At 36.0% G+C, this 19,251-nt stretch overlaps 1 protein-coding gene across 1 annotated transcript in view; it reads right to left on the reverse strand.

The window, feature by feature from the left end:
- Positions 1-6,952: 6,952 nt before the first annotated feature.
- Positions 6,953-19,251, reverse strand: part of Zc3h15 (zinc finger CCCH-type containing 15) — a 22,148-nt gene continuing 9,849 nt past the window's right edge. Inside the window, exons 3-10 of the mRNA XM_008826785.2 lie at positions 16,042-16,153; positions 15,141-15,293; positions 14,638-14,729; positions 12,809-12,991; positions 11,517-11,663; positions 11,258-11,359; positions 9,374-9,497; positions 6,953-7,721 (exon numbers count right to left, since the gene is read on the reverse strand). Of these exons, the coding sequence (XP_008825007.1) occupies positions 7,531-7,721; positions 9,374-9,497; positions 11,258-11,359; positions 11,517-11,663; positions 12,809-12,991; positions 14,638-14,729; positions 15,141-15,293; positions 16,042-16,153 (1,104 nt within the window). The 3' untranslated portion in view covers positions 6,953-7,530. The remainder of the gene's footprint in view (positions 7,722-9,373; positions 9,498-11,257; positions 11,360-11,516; positions 11,664-12,808; positions 12,992-14,637; positions 14,730-15,140; positions 15,294-16,041; positions 16,154-19,251) is intronic.

Genomic DNA, 19,251 nt, shown 5'->3' on the forward strand with positions numbered 1-19,251 from the left:
CACAGGCACATAAACATACTCATAAAAATAATAAATCTTTAAAAATTTTAGCAAAAAATGGTTTCACACCTAATTTAAAACTGACATGTTAGGATATGGTGGCACTTTTAAAAAACTGTTATTAGGATATAAAATAGCAAAACTTTTAAGAAACATTGTGAAAATTTCTCACAAATTTAAAACATGAACCACCTAAGACAGTCTATTTAGCCAGAGAAATGAAACTACTTGTTCATACAAAGATCTGTACATAACTGTTCATATGACTTTATTTGCAATAGCCAAAACCTACAAACAATCCCAGTCAACAGATGAATGGACAAATTGTGTTATATAAACACACACACATAAACACAAGTAATTCTCAGCTATTTCCAGGACCTGTAGTAACATAAATTTTCAGTTATGCCAAGTGAAAGTCATAAATAAAGTAATTATGATTCCATTTGTATAAAATTATAAAAAAAATGAACTAATCTTGAGTGATTAGTACTTGGTCTGGGGAATGTGACATCAAGATGCTTACCTGAGGAAAGAAAGGATTACAACGGTACATGAGCAATCTTTTGGGGAGATGAATACATACATTATATGTTGATTATGTTTTCACAGATAAATACATTTGTTATACATAAAAATGTTTACTGGTCCAATTACACCTTAAAGTTGTTCCAGTTTAGTAAGGATCTATGAAAACCAGTTTTACCAGAGGAATTAATCAGTTATGTATCCTTTTGAGATTTGGCTTATTTTAAATATAGATGTAAATAACTCACAATTTAAGTTCAGTTTGAAAAACAAAAATTGTTACACTTAAATGGTGGCCCATATTGCTATGTAAAAAATCCAATGTACAACAAATTGCAAAATACTGTTCTATTTTTCATAGAAGGGCCTTTGAGCTTCTATAAGTAATATGTAGATTTTCATTCATTTATGCAATTAAATCAGATATAAAAAGCTAAGTGCAAGAATAAACCTGTTGGCTGTCTGTGTCTGTATTGTTGTCAACACCTGAAATCTTGCTGGCTCACTTTAATTTTTTTCCTAGGCTTTTACTGTTTGCCTCTAGACAAGTTCAGACAGTTTTTATCTGTTTCTCTTCAACTATCCAAGAAAAGAACATGAAAAAGGATGGATTATCCTTTGAAATTGTTATCATGTGATTCTGTTCAGGAAAAAATGAGGAATGGTACTTTACATTATGAACTTAAGAAAACATGCTATTTCCTAATAAAAAACATGGAAAAGCAGATAAAACTTAATGAAGCTTAAAATGATCGACTACAAAACATCCTATCTTTCAATACCTAATAGGCTCAATCCCAATGTTGGCGTTCTTGCTTCCTGAAGATACTTAACATTTACAGTTGTCTCCAGCTCCTCATTCTAAACAGTTCTTTTAATTAAAATTTTCCAGTAGTATTTGGAAAACTGTTATCTTTGAGCATTTAAATAGTCAGCAAATTAAAAATAATGATTCAGAAAAAAAGGGTAAATATGCTTCTCTGAACATTGGGCTGCGGTTGTAGCTCAGTCGACGCTGTAGCTTGGCCTGTGGAGGCCCTGGATCAACCTCTAGCAATGCCCAAACAAAGCAGAACTTTACCTTCCCCCAGACTTTAGGAGAAAAGCACAAGACGAGTTCTGGTATGACTCTTACCATTCTGAAATTCATTCCTTTGAACATTCAAGTGCAGTAAAAACAGTTTTAGGAGTATACTTCCTGGTACGGTCTCATCAACTGAGGTCCAGCTTACTTCATTCTGTATTTCCTCGGACAGTTTTGTTTACATAGCCAAACTTGCGATTAGGGATGCAAAGTTGGCTAACAAGCATGCTTGGTTCCTTCAATTTCGATAGCTTAACTGTAGTTTACTCCTGAGCAGAGACAGCTAATTGAAATAGCTAAATGTCTCTGGTGACATCTCCCAACTTTGAAATACAGAGGACAGTTAACTCATTAGGAAGAAAACTGTGTTTCCTTTAGAACATTATTTTTCACAATATATTTAAGAGAATTTATCAGATGGAATTCAACATGCTTATTCAATATTAATCAAGATTTAAAAAAAATCAGATTCAGCTTTAGAAAAACTTAAAAATTTTCTGCCTTTCTTGTCTTTGTAGGTTCATGACTCACATGTAGAGCAGAAAGTAAATATTTATGTTCTTACCCAGATGAAAGGAAGTGGATTATTATCAAGTGAACTTATCCTAAACATTTGCTTGGCATCCCTGTAATTTTAGGAATTAATTTTCTACAATACCATGCTGAACATGGACACAGAGGTATGAATACTGGCATGTTGGTGAACGTGTCCCCTGTAAACATGAAATGCTAGCTCATGTGTGTCCATCTTACCAACAATTTATCTGTGTTAATAACACTTCTATTATTTGGAGTGACTAAGTCAGCCTTTTTTAAGTATCAACTTTCACCCTTCAGTCTTCAGTTTACAGTTGGCTTTTTTTTTTTTTGTCTTTTTGAGACAGGGTCTACCTGAAGCCCCAGCTGGCCTGGAACTCACTATGCAAACCAGGTTAGCTTCTATTTCAGATATCTGCCTGCCTGCCTGTGCCTCCCAGCCTGCCTCTGCTGGGATTAAAAACATGTGCCACCATGCCCAGCTGTTTTCACAGTTGTTAATAATCAGAAAGTATCTCTGTAATAAATTTACCAATTAAATAATAATCTTAGGTGTTATTCCTAATGTTTAGGCAACTGAATGCATAAAAATAATCAAAAATTCTTTTCTTCCAAACAACCTTTCTAGGAGAGAACAGAGGTAAAGAGGGTATCAAAAGATGCTTGTGTTCTCCTGTATATAATATCTAAGTGTGCTTGAGCCTGCATTTTATTAATTTTTCCATTTTATTTTCAAAATTATTTTTGCGAGACAAAGGTCTTGCTAAGTACTCCAGGGTAGCCTAAGGCTCATGCTCCTCCTGCCTCAGCCTCCCAAGTTCTAGGGTTACAGGTGTGAGCCACCAGACCCAGCTTCAGAAGGCTGCATTCGATAGGTGATGCTTTGTCCTTTCAGTTAGAAAACTGCTCTGGGAGAAAACAAAACAAAACATTAAATAACTAAAAAACTGGCCATAATCAGCTCAAACTATTATTTTTTCATTTTTATATTTTTATCACAAGAGGCTGAAACCATCAAGGATTAATTTTCCTCCAAGTAGAAGTGGGTTTAGAGCATAAAAAAGTTAATGAACTTTATTGTATTAAAAACTTAATGAGTCATATATATGTACATAACTATTATACTATTTGTCAATGAAAATGTTAAGAAAAAATATTAAAAATACCCCTTTCCCACTATTGTGAAGAAGCAGTGCACGAGGCATAAGAATACCTAATAGTTCTTAGCATATCAAACTCAAGTCAATGAAGTGATCCAATGTGGCCAATTAACTTCTACACAGGCTAGACACAACCTTTCTCCATAATTAACTGAAGAGGAGTTTTTTTTTTTGATCAAATGTTAAGTTACAAAATTAATGACCCAAAGCAGACTTAGTTACTAATGTTTTTACTTTCATTATTTATCCAGTAGTGTGAAGATGCAAGGAACATTCCCCAAAACTCTACTTCTACACCTAATTCTTCTGGTTAAGTATGTACAACATATAAGCAATGCACAAATCTGAAAGGAGCACAGCTTATCATATGTTGTATCTTGAGAAGTTTCAGTTAAATATTTCCAATTATACATCTTTTGATACATTTCTATACATGCTGTAGTTATAAATAATTTTACTTAAAATAACTACCAATTAAATATGGTAAAGCATAAAATTCTTAAAATATACAGTATTAAAAGTCATACCCATGACCTCCATCACTGAGATAGTTTCCTCAGACAGATAAAATTTTAATCAGGATTCACAGACTGAATGAAACCCAGCTGCACATTTAGAAGAAAATTTACATTTGGTTCTCTGAAAATAAGATGTAATATAAAGGTTAGTTGGTTAAAATAAAAAGTTTATTCATTGTCTTTCCCAGAACCCTCCACGGTTAGGTTGAACCCAGGGCCTTGTGCATGCTAGGCAAGCACTCAAGCACTGAGCTGTACTCCCAGCCTTCATCACTTTCTGAATTATATATACTACAAGGCTTACAAGATGAGACTAAGGCACACTAAATCCTGGCATTAGGTCCCATAAGGACCTGCTGATACTGGAAACATGTTTGAAAATGAATCAGCAATTACTGAAAATTATGTCACTGGGGACCAATCACAAAATAAACACCTTTGCCTGATAGGTGTCCATCACAGTATTTTCACAAAGGATATCTTCACCAACCCCTGAAAAATCCCTAAAACAACAAATCCTAAAGGTAATCTAAATAATAATAGAGATCACTGAAAAGCTGGGCATGTGGTACACTGCTGTAAATTCCAGTGCTTGGAAGGTGGATCATGAGTTCAAGGTCATCCTTGGCTACATAGGAAATTTGAGGCCACCCTGGGTTACATAGCATCTTGTTTTCAAAAAATAAAATGGAACAAAAAGTCACTTAAAAGTTTGATCTCAGACTAAAAAGCTACCCACATTAATGGCTAGGCCATTAGATATGCTTCTACATATATATTTCTGATATTCCTCCTCTAAATACACATTTGAAAAAAGGGAGAAATGTCTTAAATTAGGCTAGACAGTTCATGCTACCAACCTGTGTGAAAAACACAAAATTACCCATTAATCGAAGAAACAAAAATATTTTTTCCTCCACAACAAAAAGCAATAAAATGAGGGAAAATATAATCATAAAAGGGGAATATTAAAATGCATTCTGTACTAATGTTTTGTTCAGCCTTTATTTCTGAAATATAGGAAAATTTGCAAGGTATATTAGTATTGCCAAATTCTAGTTTAATTAAAATTTAGCTTCTATCAATATCTACTAAGAATTATCTTTATTCAGTCACCACTGCTATCATCAGAATCTACAATATACATAGAAGGATTAAAAAACCAAAAAGGGAAGACTGACAGTCCATCCATATAGCTAGTGTTTCTTGAAATTCATTCACTGAAGCATGTATTTGAGTTTGTATAATATGAACAGTGAGCTGAGTACTTGGAAACATTTACCTAACAGTATTTGTATCAAAACCAGTCCTATACCGAACATGTGGAATGAAGATCAGCAATCTGCAGGTTTTTTATACAAAGCTTTATCCTGAATAGGACTCACAATACCACCAGCTATCTGCACACACTTCTGTTGCAAACTCCCTTTGTCCATTCTGTTAAAACTTGTGGATGGGGCTGGAGAGATGGCTCAGTGGCTAAGAGCACTGGCTGTTCTTGCAAAAGACCCAGGTTCAAATCCCAGCATCCACATGGCAGCTAACAACTGTCTGTAACTCCAGTTCCAGGGCCCTCTTCTGTGGGCAATGCACAATACGGGTGCACTTACATACATGCAGACAATACACTCATACACATAATGTAAAAATAATAAAACAGTTTTCAAAAGCTCAGGGATGGTTGCATGGTTTCTTAATGAACTTTGGCACTGAGACTTCTGAACCTGCAGTTTCATTACTATTGCATTCTAAGTCAGTTAATGGTCAGAGGTGACAAAGTCAACATAAAAATATACTGCAAAATTATACAATTTTTAGCAGTTCATGTATTGTAGAGCTTATGGAATCTGACAAGCTATTATGCAAAGAAAAGGTAAAATTCACAGTGTAGTTTGAATTAAGACTTTGATAAGCATGGGATCATTATAGGCTCAATGAGTATAGGACAAGTGTGGTCTGATGAAACCCAGTATGTTAACATCACTGAAATTAGAGGCTCATTAGCAGTGGAAAGTATATGAGAGATTTAGAAGAAAAACTACTTAACTAGTTTAGATGTGTTTGAAAAACTATACTCGATTGCAGATTAATTGCACTAATGAAGAATGACTGTAATGCAAATACAAAAAGATGTTAGCTCTTTAGACTATTTTGAAAGCAAGTTTCTTTGTAAATTTAATGCTATCATTTAACAAGCTATAAAATCTTTTTTTTTTTAAATTTTTTTTTTTTTAGGTTTTACATTTCAAAATCATATTAGAGATCATGTTTAAGTGGTGGGATTAAGCTAGGGTCTTTTACATGTCAGGCACTCTTCCAATGAGCTACATTCTAGCCCCAAGAGGAGTCTTTGTTTTTTTGGTCTTTTTGTGACAGGGTTTCCCTGTAGTCCCAGCTGGCCTGGAACTTGCTATATAGACCATAGAGCAGGCTGGCTTCGAACTCACGAAGATCTGCCTGCCTCTGCCTTCCAAGTGCTGGGACTAAAAGCATCTGTCACTATGCCCAGCTCCAAGATGAGTCTTAACTAAAAAAATTAAAATTTCAGAAACTTGCATATAATTTACTTAAGACATAAAAGAGTGTAGGGTCTGGGTGACTGACATTTTAGTGTTTAAAAAAAAAATCATTCTAAAAATCTGTATTTGTAGATAAAAGCACAGAGGTATTTAAGGGAAAAAACTTCAGCAAAACCCAAAACAATGGCAAAGTTATCTAATACAAGCATGTCATTAAAAGTTATATTTAAAATAATTATCACTCTAAATTTTTAAGGAATATCAATGGCCAAAACCTCAGCCCAAAGTTTTCTGGTGAATTTGTTTAGACATTTGCAAACAGAGTAACCAAACTTTATGACATTAAGGATTTCCACAGTGTTTCCAAAGTTGTACTTGGTTCAACTGAAGGCTGATGACCTAACAACCCTGGAATTACCCTTTCATATAAAAGCACTTAGTATCTTTAGTACTGTCAGTACTGTATTTGGTTCTGGAATATGTATCAAGAAAATATAGTGTCTTAACCTTATGTAATACCCATAACCAATATTTAGTTAAAACCCTCAAGCTGGAAATGTTAAGAAAATTTTCATAGAAAAACCTGGAAAAAAAAAGGGCCCATAGTTGGATTTTAATGTATGATGGACTTTATTTACAACTTTATTGGCAAAAAAAGGGAGAACTTTTAAACAGCTTAATTAATACAGGGCATTGTAGCTGATCCTGTCAGATTAACGAAGTCTCATTTTCAGTATCCATCTAATTGTCGAAAGATATACAATACTGGATCTGCATATGCAGTTTCATTTATCAAGTACAGTGCTCACCTTTAGGCAGTCTTTAAAACATAAATACAAAGGAAATCACTCAAAACTGCATCAAATGATAATATGAATTTGTTGTTCCTGGTAGTAACACATGCCCAATGAGAATGAAAAGCTGGAAAAGCAGTTATATTTCCTACTTGAGTGAACAGTCACAACATCAATCATTTTCTGAAATGACCACTTTTAACTGATCATGAACTACTCTGAACTTACTGAGATGTAATCAAAGTCAGAAGAGAAGACGTGGGGAGAATATTTCTGTTTTGGAGGAGAGTAATCCCTCCAGAATCAGCACGAAAACAAACATCCTGGTGATGCTAGGTGGAAAAATCATTAGTCAGTTTCAACACATGAGTTTCTCTGATGTACTTGGTGTCATTCTTCTAAATCAAGTGTGTTTAATTCTTCTTCTAGTTCATCCAGATCTTCCCCAGTAAACAGATTTTCATCAACAGGAACAGCATCGATGGACCCATTTTCCTGCCCCCCACCTCCATTTTCCTCTTCCAAATCACTTCTTTCACCATTTTCGGCCTGACCTCCAGAAGCTTCACTTAATTTGTTTTCTAAAAATAAAAATTGAAATCATTAAGACCTAGAAACAAAAAGCACAACACTCCATTGGCAACTGAGAGCAGACTAATACCTTTCGTCATTTTCCATGCAATCCTTCCTGAAATTACTACAGCAAAGACTGATCTTTCTTCTAAACTTATCTGTACCAATTGTAGACACGTGAAGTCTTTATTTACACTTTACTTTATTTATAGAAGATAAATCCTCTATTAATTTTGTGTTCCTTACATGGCTTAGAAATCTGGCTTTCAAACAACATATATATATATACACACATATACTTTGTTTTTGGCTTAATAAACAGTAGTTAAAAATCACACTAGTTGTAATGCATTGAGAATGAGAAAAAAATTCTTAGAACCAGAGACTGTAGCTTAGTAGTGGAGGCCTGCCTGGTACGTAGAACTTAGGTTTGATCCCTAGAAACACAGATGAATACATAGAAGGTCCTAGTGCCATGGACCTTTTGCTTATAACTATTTATGATTAAAAAATACAAACAAATATGGTGCCTTTTCTTGTTAATGGCAACACTGATACAAAGGCGTTTTTTAATAGCCTTGTTTGAAGTTTAACTAATTTAAACATTTCTGGTGAAAAAGTTGTGGGGATTAAAACTTCCATACCAACCGTCACCAAAGCCCTATGTCTTAAAGGAGCAAAGAGACAACAGCTTACTAGCAATCTGAGATCTCAGGAGCACAGCCAGTTGTTGAAGGTTCTAACTTGGGCGTTTTCACAGTAAAAATCAGCTTCATTAGCCTTTTCTTAGCCTTTGCCTTAATTAGTATTCCTTCTGTCCTTTTCTCCCATAGCAAATACCCTAAACTTTAGTCTTCAAACCCTTTCACTCAAGGTACAATCAGATTTAAATTAAACCAACAATCTTTATGTCCAAAGAGTCCCCAGACAACCTTTTCTGTACTGTCACACTAAATTATTATTTATGCTTAATAAATCTTTAACCAAAGATCTTGCTTCTTTAACCAATCTCCTTTCATTTTCTTTTCCTCCTCTATTAGACACATTTTGTTTGTTGTAAGCATATATTCAGGCTTTCTACATCCTAAAAAACCCCTCCCATGACTATACCCAAGTGAAGCTGGTACCTCCATTCTAGGAACTCTTTGCCTAACTGCGACTAATAACTTATTCCTAATTCTTATTCTGCTTGTTTTTATCTGAAACTCTTGTCTCCTCATTTTTCTCTGAAAGCTTGGTGCTTTCTAAGTATTTCCCATTTTGCCTGTCCTATAACACTGGTGTGTGTGGTCTATTCTACGCACTCTAACAGGCTAAGCTCAGTTACTGACACTACTACAGATGACCTTCAATCTTTTCTTCTGCAAATGGTTTCAAAGAATTCTAGAGAATAACACTTTGATAAGGAAAAAATCTAATGAGGTCGAAAATGAAACCATTAGCTACATGTCTAAACTTAGTTTTGGTCCACTTCTAAAAAATTCAGTTAATAGTTTCAATATTTACCCAGTCATTGTTTTCTACAGTTTCTGATACTTAGCCAAATCACGTGTTCATGTTAGCGGCCTGATACCTGCACACACCTAAATTTGTCAAGGCTGGTTTAACTTCCTCTAAATAGCTTCCTAGTTCTTAGAATTCTGCAAAAGGCAGTACTTACCATCTTTATCTGAAGCATATGTACTGAATCTTTCAAGACTGGCTACAGTAATACCCGTCTCTTCCACATCTCTTGGGATGTACAAGCTTAAATCTATGTCATTTATACCCACAGAATCATCAACCTTTAAAAACAGAGAAAACAAAGTTATTATAAATAAGTTTCCTCAATTTTCAACTCTGACATCCATCTTCAGGAAACAAAACTTTCACTAATGCCAAGCGGAAAAGAAATAACCCAGAGACTATCCCTGTCTCAAAAAACCAAACCAGGGGCTGGAGAGATAGCTCAGCAGGTAAGAGCATATAATGCTCTTTTGCAAAGAACAGAGTTTAATTCCCTATACCCAGGTTGGGTGGCTCAGACTGGTTGTAACTCCAACTCTAGGGGATTCAAGGCCTCTGGCTTCTGTGGTTATCACCACTCACATGCACATCCAATAAAAAAATAATTTTTTTTCCTTCAATTTCCTGAGGAGTAGGAGGAGGGGAAGCAGCAATATTCCATCTAAAGTTTCCTTCTCTGCTATTGTGCTTTTGGAATAGAAGATTCTTTCAACTTGGAACTTCATAACAATTAGACAAGAGTTATACTATTATATTAGAATTATCCAATAACTGCTATTGTTGCATGCTTCCTACTCTTTTTATGTAGTTCTATCCCTAGACTGTTTTGGTAGAACAAAAAACAAAACAAAAAAAACCTCTTCAAAGCATAAAAATTTTCTCCTTAATAATTAGTAGATGTGAAAAACATTACCATTATCATTGGTACCATTACCAACACTACCTGATGACTTTATATCCATGCTCAGATGCCAAGGAGCTCAGAAAGTAACCGATTGTGACCAGTAATAATCAGACAGAGATTAGAAACGCATGTGCAAACATCTTAGTGTCAATTGCATTAAAAATGAATTTTTCTGAATGAAACTGTGTATTTTAATAATGAAATAGATATCTTTTTCAAAGTTTAAAACCTCATTTAATTGTACAATATTGTATAACTGTATTAATTCAACTGTAAACCTAAAAATTTACAGCCAATTTTGAAAGAGATACATCTTAGCTCTTGAAATTGTTATTGAATATGTCAATGCTGTTGTAATGAAATGCTTCTTCTAATTATGTGGCTATTAAATAAATAATTTTAAAAAGTAAAATTAAATAATTTAGCTGAAAAAAAAAAGACTAGAAGGTAGGAATTGGCTAAGCAATTAGGGTAAAAAGACCAAAGAAAAGTAGCCAGTTTCTTGGCTAAAAGTCAAAATGTCCTTGGGCCTCTTAGCAACGTACTCTGTTCCAAAGGCCAACAGAAAGTTGTTAGCTGCCATGTGGGTACTGGGATTCGAACCCAGGTCTTCTCCAAGAACAACCAGTGTTCTTAACCACTGACCCATCTCTCCAGCCCGGTAGAACAAAAATTTTAACCCATCCCCTTTATTTTAAAGAGATGATAAACCAGTTTTTATAGCTAATACATATAGCAATCTCAGATCTCAGAAGCACAAACAAGTTGTTTCAAGCTATAACTTGGGCGTTTTCACAGTAAAAATTGGGTTAGCCTTTTCTGTCTCAGCTTCCTTCTGTACTTTCTGCCCATATGTCCTAAGAGCTATCCTAAGTTCTATTAAAAAAACCCTCTAAGTAAATATGAATTAATTTACTCAATTCTCACAAGCAACCTAGGATTTAAGACTGCCATTATGTCTATACTGCAGGTAATGCAGGTAAGAGTGGAGGTCAGGAGGAAGGAACTTCCCATTGATGGAATTAAGACTCGAACCTAGGCCTCTGGACAAAGTGCTGGTGCTTTTAACCGAGCTGCTGTTTCCCCTATTGCTTTTTTTCCATTTACAGATGTGAAGTCAAAGCTTTCCCTTACCTCATCACCACCTGCTCCCTGAATGTAACGGGTATCATCTGCTTCCTCATCATCATCATTGACCAGTTCAGGACGGAATTCAAACACCTCACGACCACTGATCTATTTAGGAACAGAAATGTATTATCTTAAGAGAAAACATTTCTTGGTCATTCATTTTTAGATATACAAGGATGTATCTAAAATAAAGATGAATTCTGCCTATCAAAAACTGTAAGATGGAAGAATGAAGGACCACTTGTAACAATCTGGGACATACCACCAGGGCTTTCCCTGCTTTGAAGTCAGCTTTCCTTCTTTCCATATCTTGTTCAAGTTTGTCAATCTTTTCTTGTCTTTTTCTTTTCTTCCATGCAAGAAAAGATTCTAGGGTGATTTTAGTAACATTTGAACCTAAGGCAGAACGCTGCAAAGATAGAGAGACTTCAAGTCACTCATAGTTTGTATAGCAGTTTTCTCTTAATGTTATTAATTCCTTTCCTATGACTCTTCTAAAGACATTAAAATACAGGTGAAACTAAGGTATTCTGACTTTACTTGGCAATAAACAAAATGAATACTCAGAGACACAAACACTTAGAACATACTAGTTACAGGTAAACTGCGTTAGGATTAAAGGCTTGTACCACCATGCCCAGCCTCAGGAAAACTACTTGAATGACCAGAAAAACTGAAAAACTGCTTTGTCATGAACGAATAGGTGAAAACAAAAAAATATAAAAATCAATGTACCAATATCCAAGTTTCATTTGTGTTGTCCAGGAGAGATAAAACTAAACAAAAACATCACCTGCTCCTCAGGGTTGTAATAAATGTATTGAAAACAGTATCTGCCACTATCTCCACAAATAAACAGAGGCTGACAGGAAATACAGGAAACATGAGCAACTGACAATGTAGAACTAGGATATAAACAATTCCCCAAATACTTGACTCTAAAGTCTACATTTCTATTACAGTATGTTTTATATTGTGTAACATAAAAACAATAGGCTCATTTCAGAAGGAGCATATAAAATTTCAGTATTAGTCACTTAGCAGCATACTGAAATAAACGATGCAAAATCTAGTACTCCCAATAACCAACAACTGCCTTTTACTCTCATACCCACACCTGCTAACTCACAAAATAAAATTATCTATTTTGTTGAGCCAAAGAACTTCTTTAATCAGACTTGTTCCTCTTGAACTGCAGAGTATTCCAAGTCCAACAATATAAAACATCTAACTAAAAACTGGAGACAGGATGTCTCCTCTCACATACACACATTAATGGTTAAAAGAAAGAAAAAAAACCAAGGAAAGGACCTAAAACTAAAAGGTCAATCAACCTGAGTCATGAAAAAGCATTTTAAACAACTCAATTCCATGAAATCTACACAATCCTATAATTAATGTATGTTTGGCTAATGTGTATGGTCAAATTTACATTTAGACACAATAATAATTAAAGTAAGGTAACTTTAGAAAAGGGGCACAATATTTTTCCCTTTCATGCTACTGCCCCCAAGTGGTAAACATTAGAATTTACAAAAAGTATTATTTTCTTACCTCTCTTTCAATTAGATCTTCTAATGAAATTTCATCCTCTTTTTCTTCTTTCTTTTTGTCTTTTTTCAGCACAAATCCAGGAGGAAGTGCATGGCGATACATGCAATTGTCGCCCCCTCCAGGGCACACCCAAAACCAGCCATACTTGTTATTTTCAATAGCTTCAAGGAAATGTTTGCATACCTATAGAGACAGTATTATTCAGAAAGTGGTGGAACAGAGTAATCATTTCACCGATAAGCTTAAGTATGTGGAACAAGTAACATTCTAGTCATATTCCAAGGCTAACTATGTACAAATCATATCTGCATGTAGAAAGACATATAACTGTTTGAAAATACTTAATACAAAGGCAGGCCTAGTGGCCAAGGGCATTTGTAATTCCAGCCCTCAGGATGCTGAGGCAGGAAAAACGTTAAGAGTTTAAGGCAACCCTGGGTTACAGTGAGACCCTGTCTCAAAAACCAAACCAGGGGCTAGAGAGATAGCTCAGCAGGTAAGAGCATGTAATGCTCTTTTGCAGAGAACAGAGTTTAATTCCCTGTACCCGGGTCAGGTGGCTCAGACTGGCTGTAACTCCAACTCCAGGAAATTCAATGCTTCTGACCTCTGTGGGTACCTCCACTCACATGCACATATTTCTGTCTGTATATAATTAAAAATAGTAAAAATTAAGAAGAAAAATCTAAGAAAATCCACGAACCAACCAAGCAAAACCAAACTTTTAGGACAATGGCAAATTCCCTAAAGCTTCTACTCTGGATGTAGTAATTTAGGATTAGTTTCAGTTAGCCCTTGCAAATATAATACCAGAGTCTGATTTTTTTTTTTTAGTAAGTCAGGTCTTACGTTTAACTCCTAGCACTGCAGAAAAAAAAAGGAAGAAAAGAAGACAGTGAAGAAAGAAAAGAGGAAATGAAGAAAGATTTTTGCTTTGGTTTGATCTTTTCTGAAAACTAATCCTATAATGCCACTATTTGGATTACTGACTCTATAGGTAACTTTGTACACTGGAGTCACAGCGTACAAGGTTCAAAAGGAACACAACACCAAAACAATGCCCCTTCAAACACGGCGGAAGTACAAAGTACAACTGGACTAAAGCTTCAGGCAGCACCCTTCCCAAAGGAAGAAAAGTGACCAGTATCTGTTTCCTGGAAAAACAAGTGTTTATGACACCAACATTTAAACATTTTTCTAGCATAGTAAGATCTTTCACTGGAACTGTACTAAAGATAAATATACGGGCATGAATGTAGAGCCTGAGAAAGTCTGACAATTTTAGAATTCATATGTAAAAATATTTTTAACCTAGTAATTCAATGTTATTTCCCATACTACTAAAATCAAACACTTCATTATGGAGGTTCACTTAACAGGCCTATCTCCAATCATTATGCACAAGAGAAAAGCTTCTTGTCTGAGGATGTAATTATTGGAGACAGGGTTCAGATGTGTAGCCTGTGGTCTAGCCTCACACTAGTTATCTATAGCCCAGGCATGCCTCAAATTTGTAATCTGCCTACTGGGATTACAGGTGCACGCCACCACATGCTCATTCATACCTTAGGAAGTAAAAACCCTCCAGAAAACTGCATTTAGGAGACTTTAGTAACATAGTTTTTAGACCATTTTTGGAACGAAAATCTCATTTCGTAAACACACCTTCTAAATTCCAAAACTAAAGCTTGAAGTATTATAGCTTATGTTGGTGAAATGCAATTTTCTAGTAATGCAAGCATCCAGCAGAAAACAGTAATGAATACCTTGCTACACAATTTTCCCTAATAATAAATGCCACAGCAACTCAATTCAAGAAAAGGACATACTATTTGAGTTTTTGGTTTTTTCTTTTCCGCCTCACCGTGCTTCTTGTTCACTACTTCTTCCAGCTTTTTCTCATCCCAATTATCCATAGTATCTATATAAAAAGAAATACGACAAACAATTTTACCCACGGCTCCTTTAACACATACCTTCTTAAACAAACAGGAATGCACTACTGTAAGATTTATACTGCAGCATAATATTCTCAGAAGCACCAAAGGTAGACATACACAACACTGTCAAATCATTCACTAAAGCTTCCTAATGAGTCTAGATAAATGATGGTAGTTCTGAAGAAAAAGAGTGACAGAATCCAAATTAAATCATTATTTTTAAGCACCATTTATTTAAAGGGTAATGAGTAAAGTGAGATTTTGTGAAAAATAACAAGTCCAACTAATTATTATTTACAAACAATAGTATTAAGACCGTAATGTTCATGTTATTAAGTATCTTAGTAGGAAACCAAAATAAGTATTTAGTTTTAGAAGTTACAAAAACATACCCTTCTCAAGCTCTTCATCTCTTGCATCAATGTAAACACTTCGTTTTTCACATTTTCTCTCCAAAGTCAGGTCATGAGAGAACTTACATTTATCTCCTTTAGTACATTGTCCTTGCTTGAAGAATGCACATACCACAGATTTGGGATCTGCACCTGTGTCAAATGGGAAGCACTATTTATATCACAGGTGGGCAATCCATTTTCTGGACCCCTTCCTGGGGGAGGGAGTTGCTACTCTACTCAAACCTTGTTTGCCCTTCAAAAACGCCAAAAAAAAAAAACCAAAAAACCCCTTGATCATAAGCTGCTAGATCATAAAGCAGTGCGTGTCTAGAATATAGTACTTTTGGTTAATGTATTTTTCATTTACTAATGTGAGAGAAAATAACACAGGTGACTAGTAAGGAATTTCTTCAAATAGCATTTTGTATTTATTTTTGTCTTTTCTTCTTCTAGAACAGGTACAAATGTGGGAAAACAAACACACAGGCTATTCCACAGTTCCTTGGCTATGGACCCAGAGAGGCAGGAGGAGAAAAAGAAAAACATAAATGGAACACCGCCCCAAAGACGTGACTTACAATTCGCAAAACCATAGCTTTGTCTTGGTGCCCACCAAAGACTGAATATTATAAATCAACCAGTAGATTGTCTCAAGTCTTAATTTTACCTTAGTTGTGGGCTAACTGCTAGTTACAGCTGTATAAGCACATGACTAAAAAAACAGGAAAACAAGCTGTGTGTGGTGAAGCCACGATGGGCCACATAGTAAAACACTATCTTAAAAAACACACAGATGACTCTTCCATCAAAACACAAAGAACAAACCCCCCAAAACTAATCAAGTCTTACACATTAATTATATTTGATAAAAATAACACTTGTGATACTTAAATTTTACCTTTACTTATTTTTTGTGCAGCAACTACAGGTTTGAATAGCTCGTTCAGTTCCTGCAATTCTTTCTTCTTGTCATCTTTCTTCAACTTCTTTTCAGCTTCACTTTGTGCTACCTACATTTCCAAGTTTAGAACGTAAATCTGATTGCTTACAAAACATTTTTACTAAACAGTAACAAAACAAAGGCATCTATATATTTTTACATGTACAGCTCTTACTTCTCACTGTATGTACAGCTTCTTCTTACATGTACAGCTCTTACTTCTTACATACTAAAAGTTGTGGTTAAAACTATTATTGTTGGTAAGTGCTGTAACAAATTCTTTTTTGGCCTACAATAAAATTAGGTACCATGTCTAATTAAAGTGTATTCAAATCTCATGGTTCCAGAAACAAAGTTCATGGCAACAAGCATTTTTTTAAAGACTTATGCCTGGCATTTGGCAACTTGTTCTCAAATGAAATATTTTTTCTGTGAAAACAACCCACTCTTCGGAAATGTTGAGTGCATTTTGTCATGAGGGAGGGAAACATCTTGAAATGTACAATCACGAAATAATGATTAACAACCACCCAATACCAGAGTACCCTTGTTGAAAACCACTAGTCTCACCAGTGTAGGAGATTAAAGAAGCCACGATATATATACACAGTTCTAGACACATATTTTATATATCTGATTACAATTTAGAGGTTCATCCAAACATTTTAAAGTCAAGTCTTATGTCAGATGACAGAATACAAAGATGAAAAGAGAAAGATGCCTATTTAAGGAAGCTCAGAATCTTGTGGAAGACAGACATAAACTATAATATACATACTACTCCGAAAATAAAGAATGCCTAGAAAATGAGATAGAGCCGATGACCTTATAGAGGAGTTCTGATGAACAAGAACAAATAGAGAAAGAGCCTACCATGTAAACACAAAGGACTAGAGAAGACCAAAGTAAGAGAAACACCCACAAGAAGTTTGGGACTGAATCAGAAAGTGATAGGTATAACTTAGTGGTTTAAAGTAGCAAGACGATCAGGGTGGTAACTTTGGGGAGGACAGACTAGGAACCCAAGAACCAAGGCAAGCAAATGGCCTATTCCAACTGCTGTAAGAAAACACAAGTGTGGGGCTGGACAGATGGCTCAGTGATTCAGAGCACTGACTGCTCTTACAGAGGACTCAGGCTCGAGTCCCAGCACCCACATGGTGGCTAACAACCATCCATAACTCCAGTTCCAGGGAATCCGAGGCCCTCTTCTGACTGCCGCAGGCACTGCATGACATAGGTGTACTCACATACATGCAGGCAGCACACTTATACACATTTAAAAAAAAAAAAAGGAAAAGAAAACAAGTGCTTAAAATAGGTATTAGTAGTGAGGATGAGAAAAAAAAAAGCTATTCAGGAAGCACAACTAACAGGATGCTTTGACTGACTAACCATGAAGCACAGAGAAAAAGGAGCCTTGGCTTAGCCTATGTATGGTTAGTGCTGCTCAAGAAGACAGAGAATACAGGAGAAACAGGTTTCGGGGCAGGAGCTGGGGATGAGCCCAGTTTTAGACATACTGAGTATGAATGCATACAGAGCATCTGGGTGGAGCTGTGCAAAGGGAGCTAGACTGAACACGGATGCTGACTGAACTCCAACTAGGCAGTCTGGTCTGAGATAAAACAAAACCCAGTCTATTAAAGAGACACAAGAAACATCAGGAAAAAAGGGAAGAAAATTAGGAAAGGGATAAATAAATGCTTTAATTAGGTAAAGACATCCCAAGCTCTGATTTCAACTGTCTAAGTGTTTAAACAACAACAAAAAATTTATGAAGAAAAAAAATTTCTTTTTCAAAAAACAGGAGTAGAAGTAGCTTTTGCCGATTAAGCATACCGCATATGGGGCTGGAGAGATGGCCCCATGGTTAAGAGCATTAACTGCTTTTCCAGAGTACCTGGGTTCTGTTCCCAGCACCCACATGGTGGCTAGCCACCACCTGCAACTCTAGTTTCAGGGGATCTGCTGACTCTTCTGACCTCTGTGGGCACTGCAGGACATGACATTGGGTGTACTTACATATATGCAGGCAAAATTCATGCACAAAAAACAAAACAGAAATAAAAATAGTTCACCTTATATGTAGCAGCTAAAACACACTGGGGGCTCACAACCCACTTGAAATATTTAAAGTTAGAAATCAATCTGGGGATGGTACGGCAGGACAGTTAGTACCTGGGAAGCTGAGGTTGGAGGTGGCATGTTCATATCCATTGTGGGCTACATATAGAGACCCTGCCTCATACAAACTCAAAAAAAAAAAGGTAAACAGCTGGGCATGGTGGCACATGCCTTTAATCCCAGCACTCAGGAAGCAGAAGCCAGCAGATCTCTGTGAGTTTAAGGCCAGCCTAATCTACATAGTGAGTTCTAGGTCAGCTGGGGCTACAGGGAGACCTTGTCTCAAAAAGACCAAAAATGAATAAATTAAATAAAATTTTAAAAAAGGTGAAACAAAAGCTAGAGATCAAACTGATGCTAAATAAATATGGTTTGATCTCTAGTTGACAAACATGCCTTCTATTTTATAAGGTTAAAATCGAAAATACTCCATATTACAAAATTATGCACAGAAGCACAGCAGTATGACAATTAGAATGCAGTCGGCCCCTGGCTGCTGCTCCTATGTATGTGTGGGAGGGTGGCAGGCGATAGGAAATGGTATAGTATAGGCTCTGTCCCACATCCCTAGCACATATCCTTTCTTGGCTATCTAAGATAAACTGGCAACACAACATATCCTAGATGGAGCCTGGCATGGTGGGGCATGCCTTTAGTTCCAGCACTTGGGAAGGAGAGGCAGGAGGATCTCTGTGGGACTGAGGCCAGCCTGGTCTATATAGTGAGTTCCACGCTGGGGCTATGAGGAGGAAAAAAACAGAAAACTATATCCTACATGGAGTTGGTAATGAAAAAGGGGCCTTCACATTCCCTGACAGAACTATTATGGACAGCTGTGGTATAAAATCTGTGTGGACAAGCACCAGGAGAGTTGTCTGGGAGACTACCTGTGAGTTGTGCCCTCTTCCACAGTATACAGTTCAGGCCTACTTGTAGTAATAGGGCTGCTGCTCAATTTCAAAGTCATATGTGGTAATTAGGTACTCTGTTCAATGTTAAACCAATTACCCAAGAATGTATCAAAAATACCGAATGCAGTAA

Source organism: Nannospalax galili, unplaced genomic scaffold, assembly GCF_000622305.1.
Source record: "Nannospalax galili isolate Female #2095 unplaced genomic scaffold, S.galili_v1.0 scaffold790, whole genome shotgun sequence".
Taxonomy (NCBI): domain Eukaryota; kingdom Metazoa; phylum Chordata; class Mammalia; order Rodentia; family Spalacidae; genus Nannospalax; species Nannospalax galili.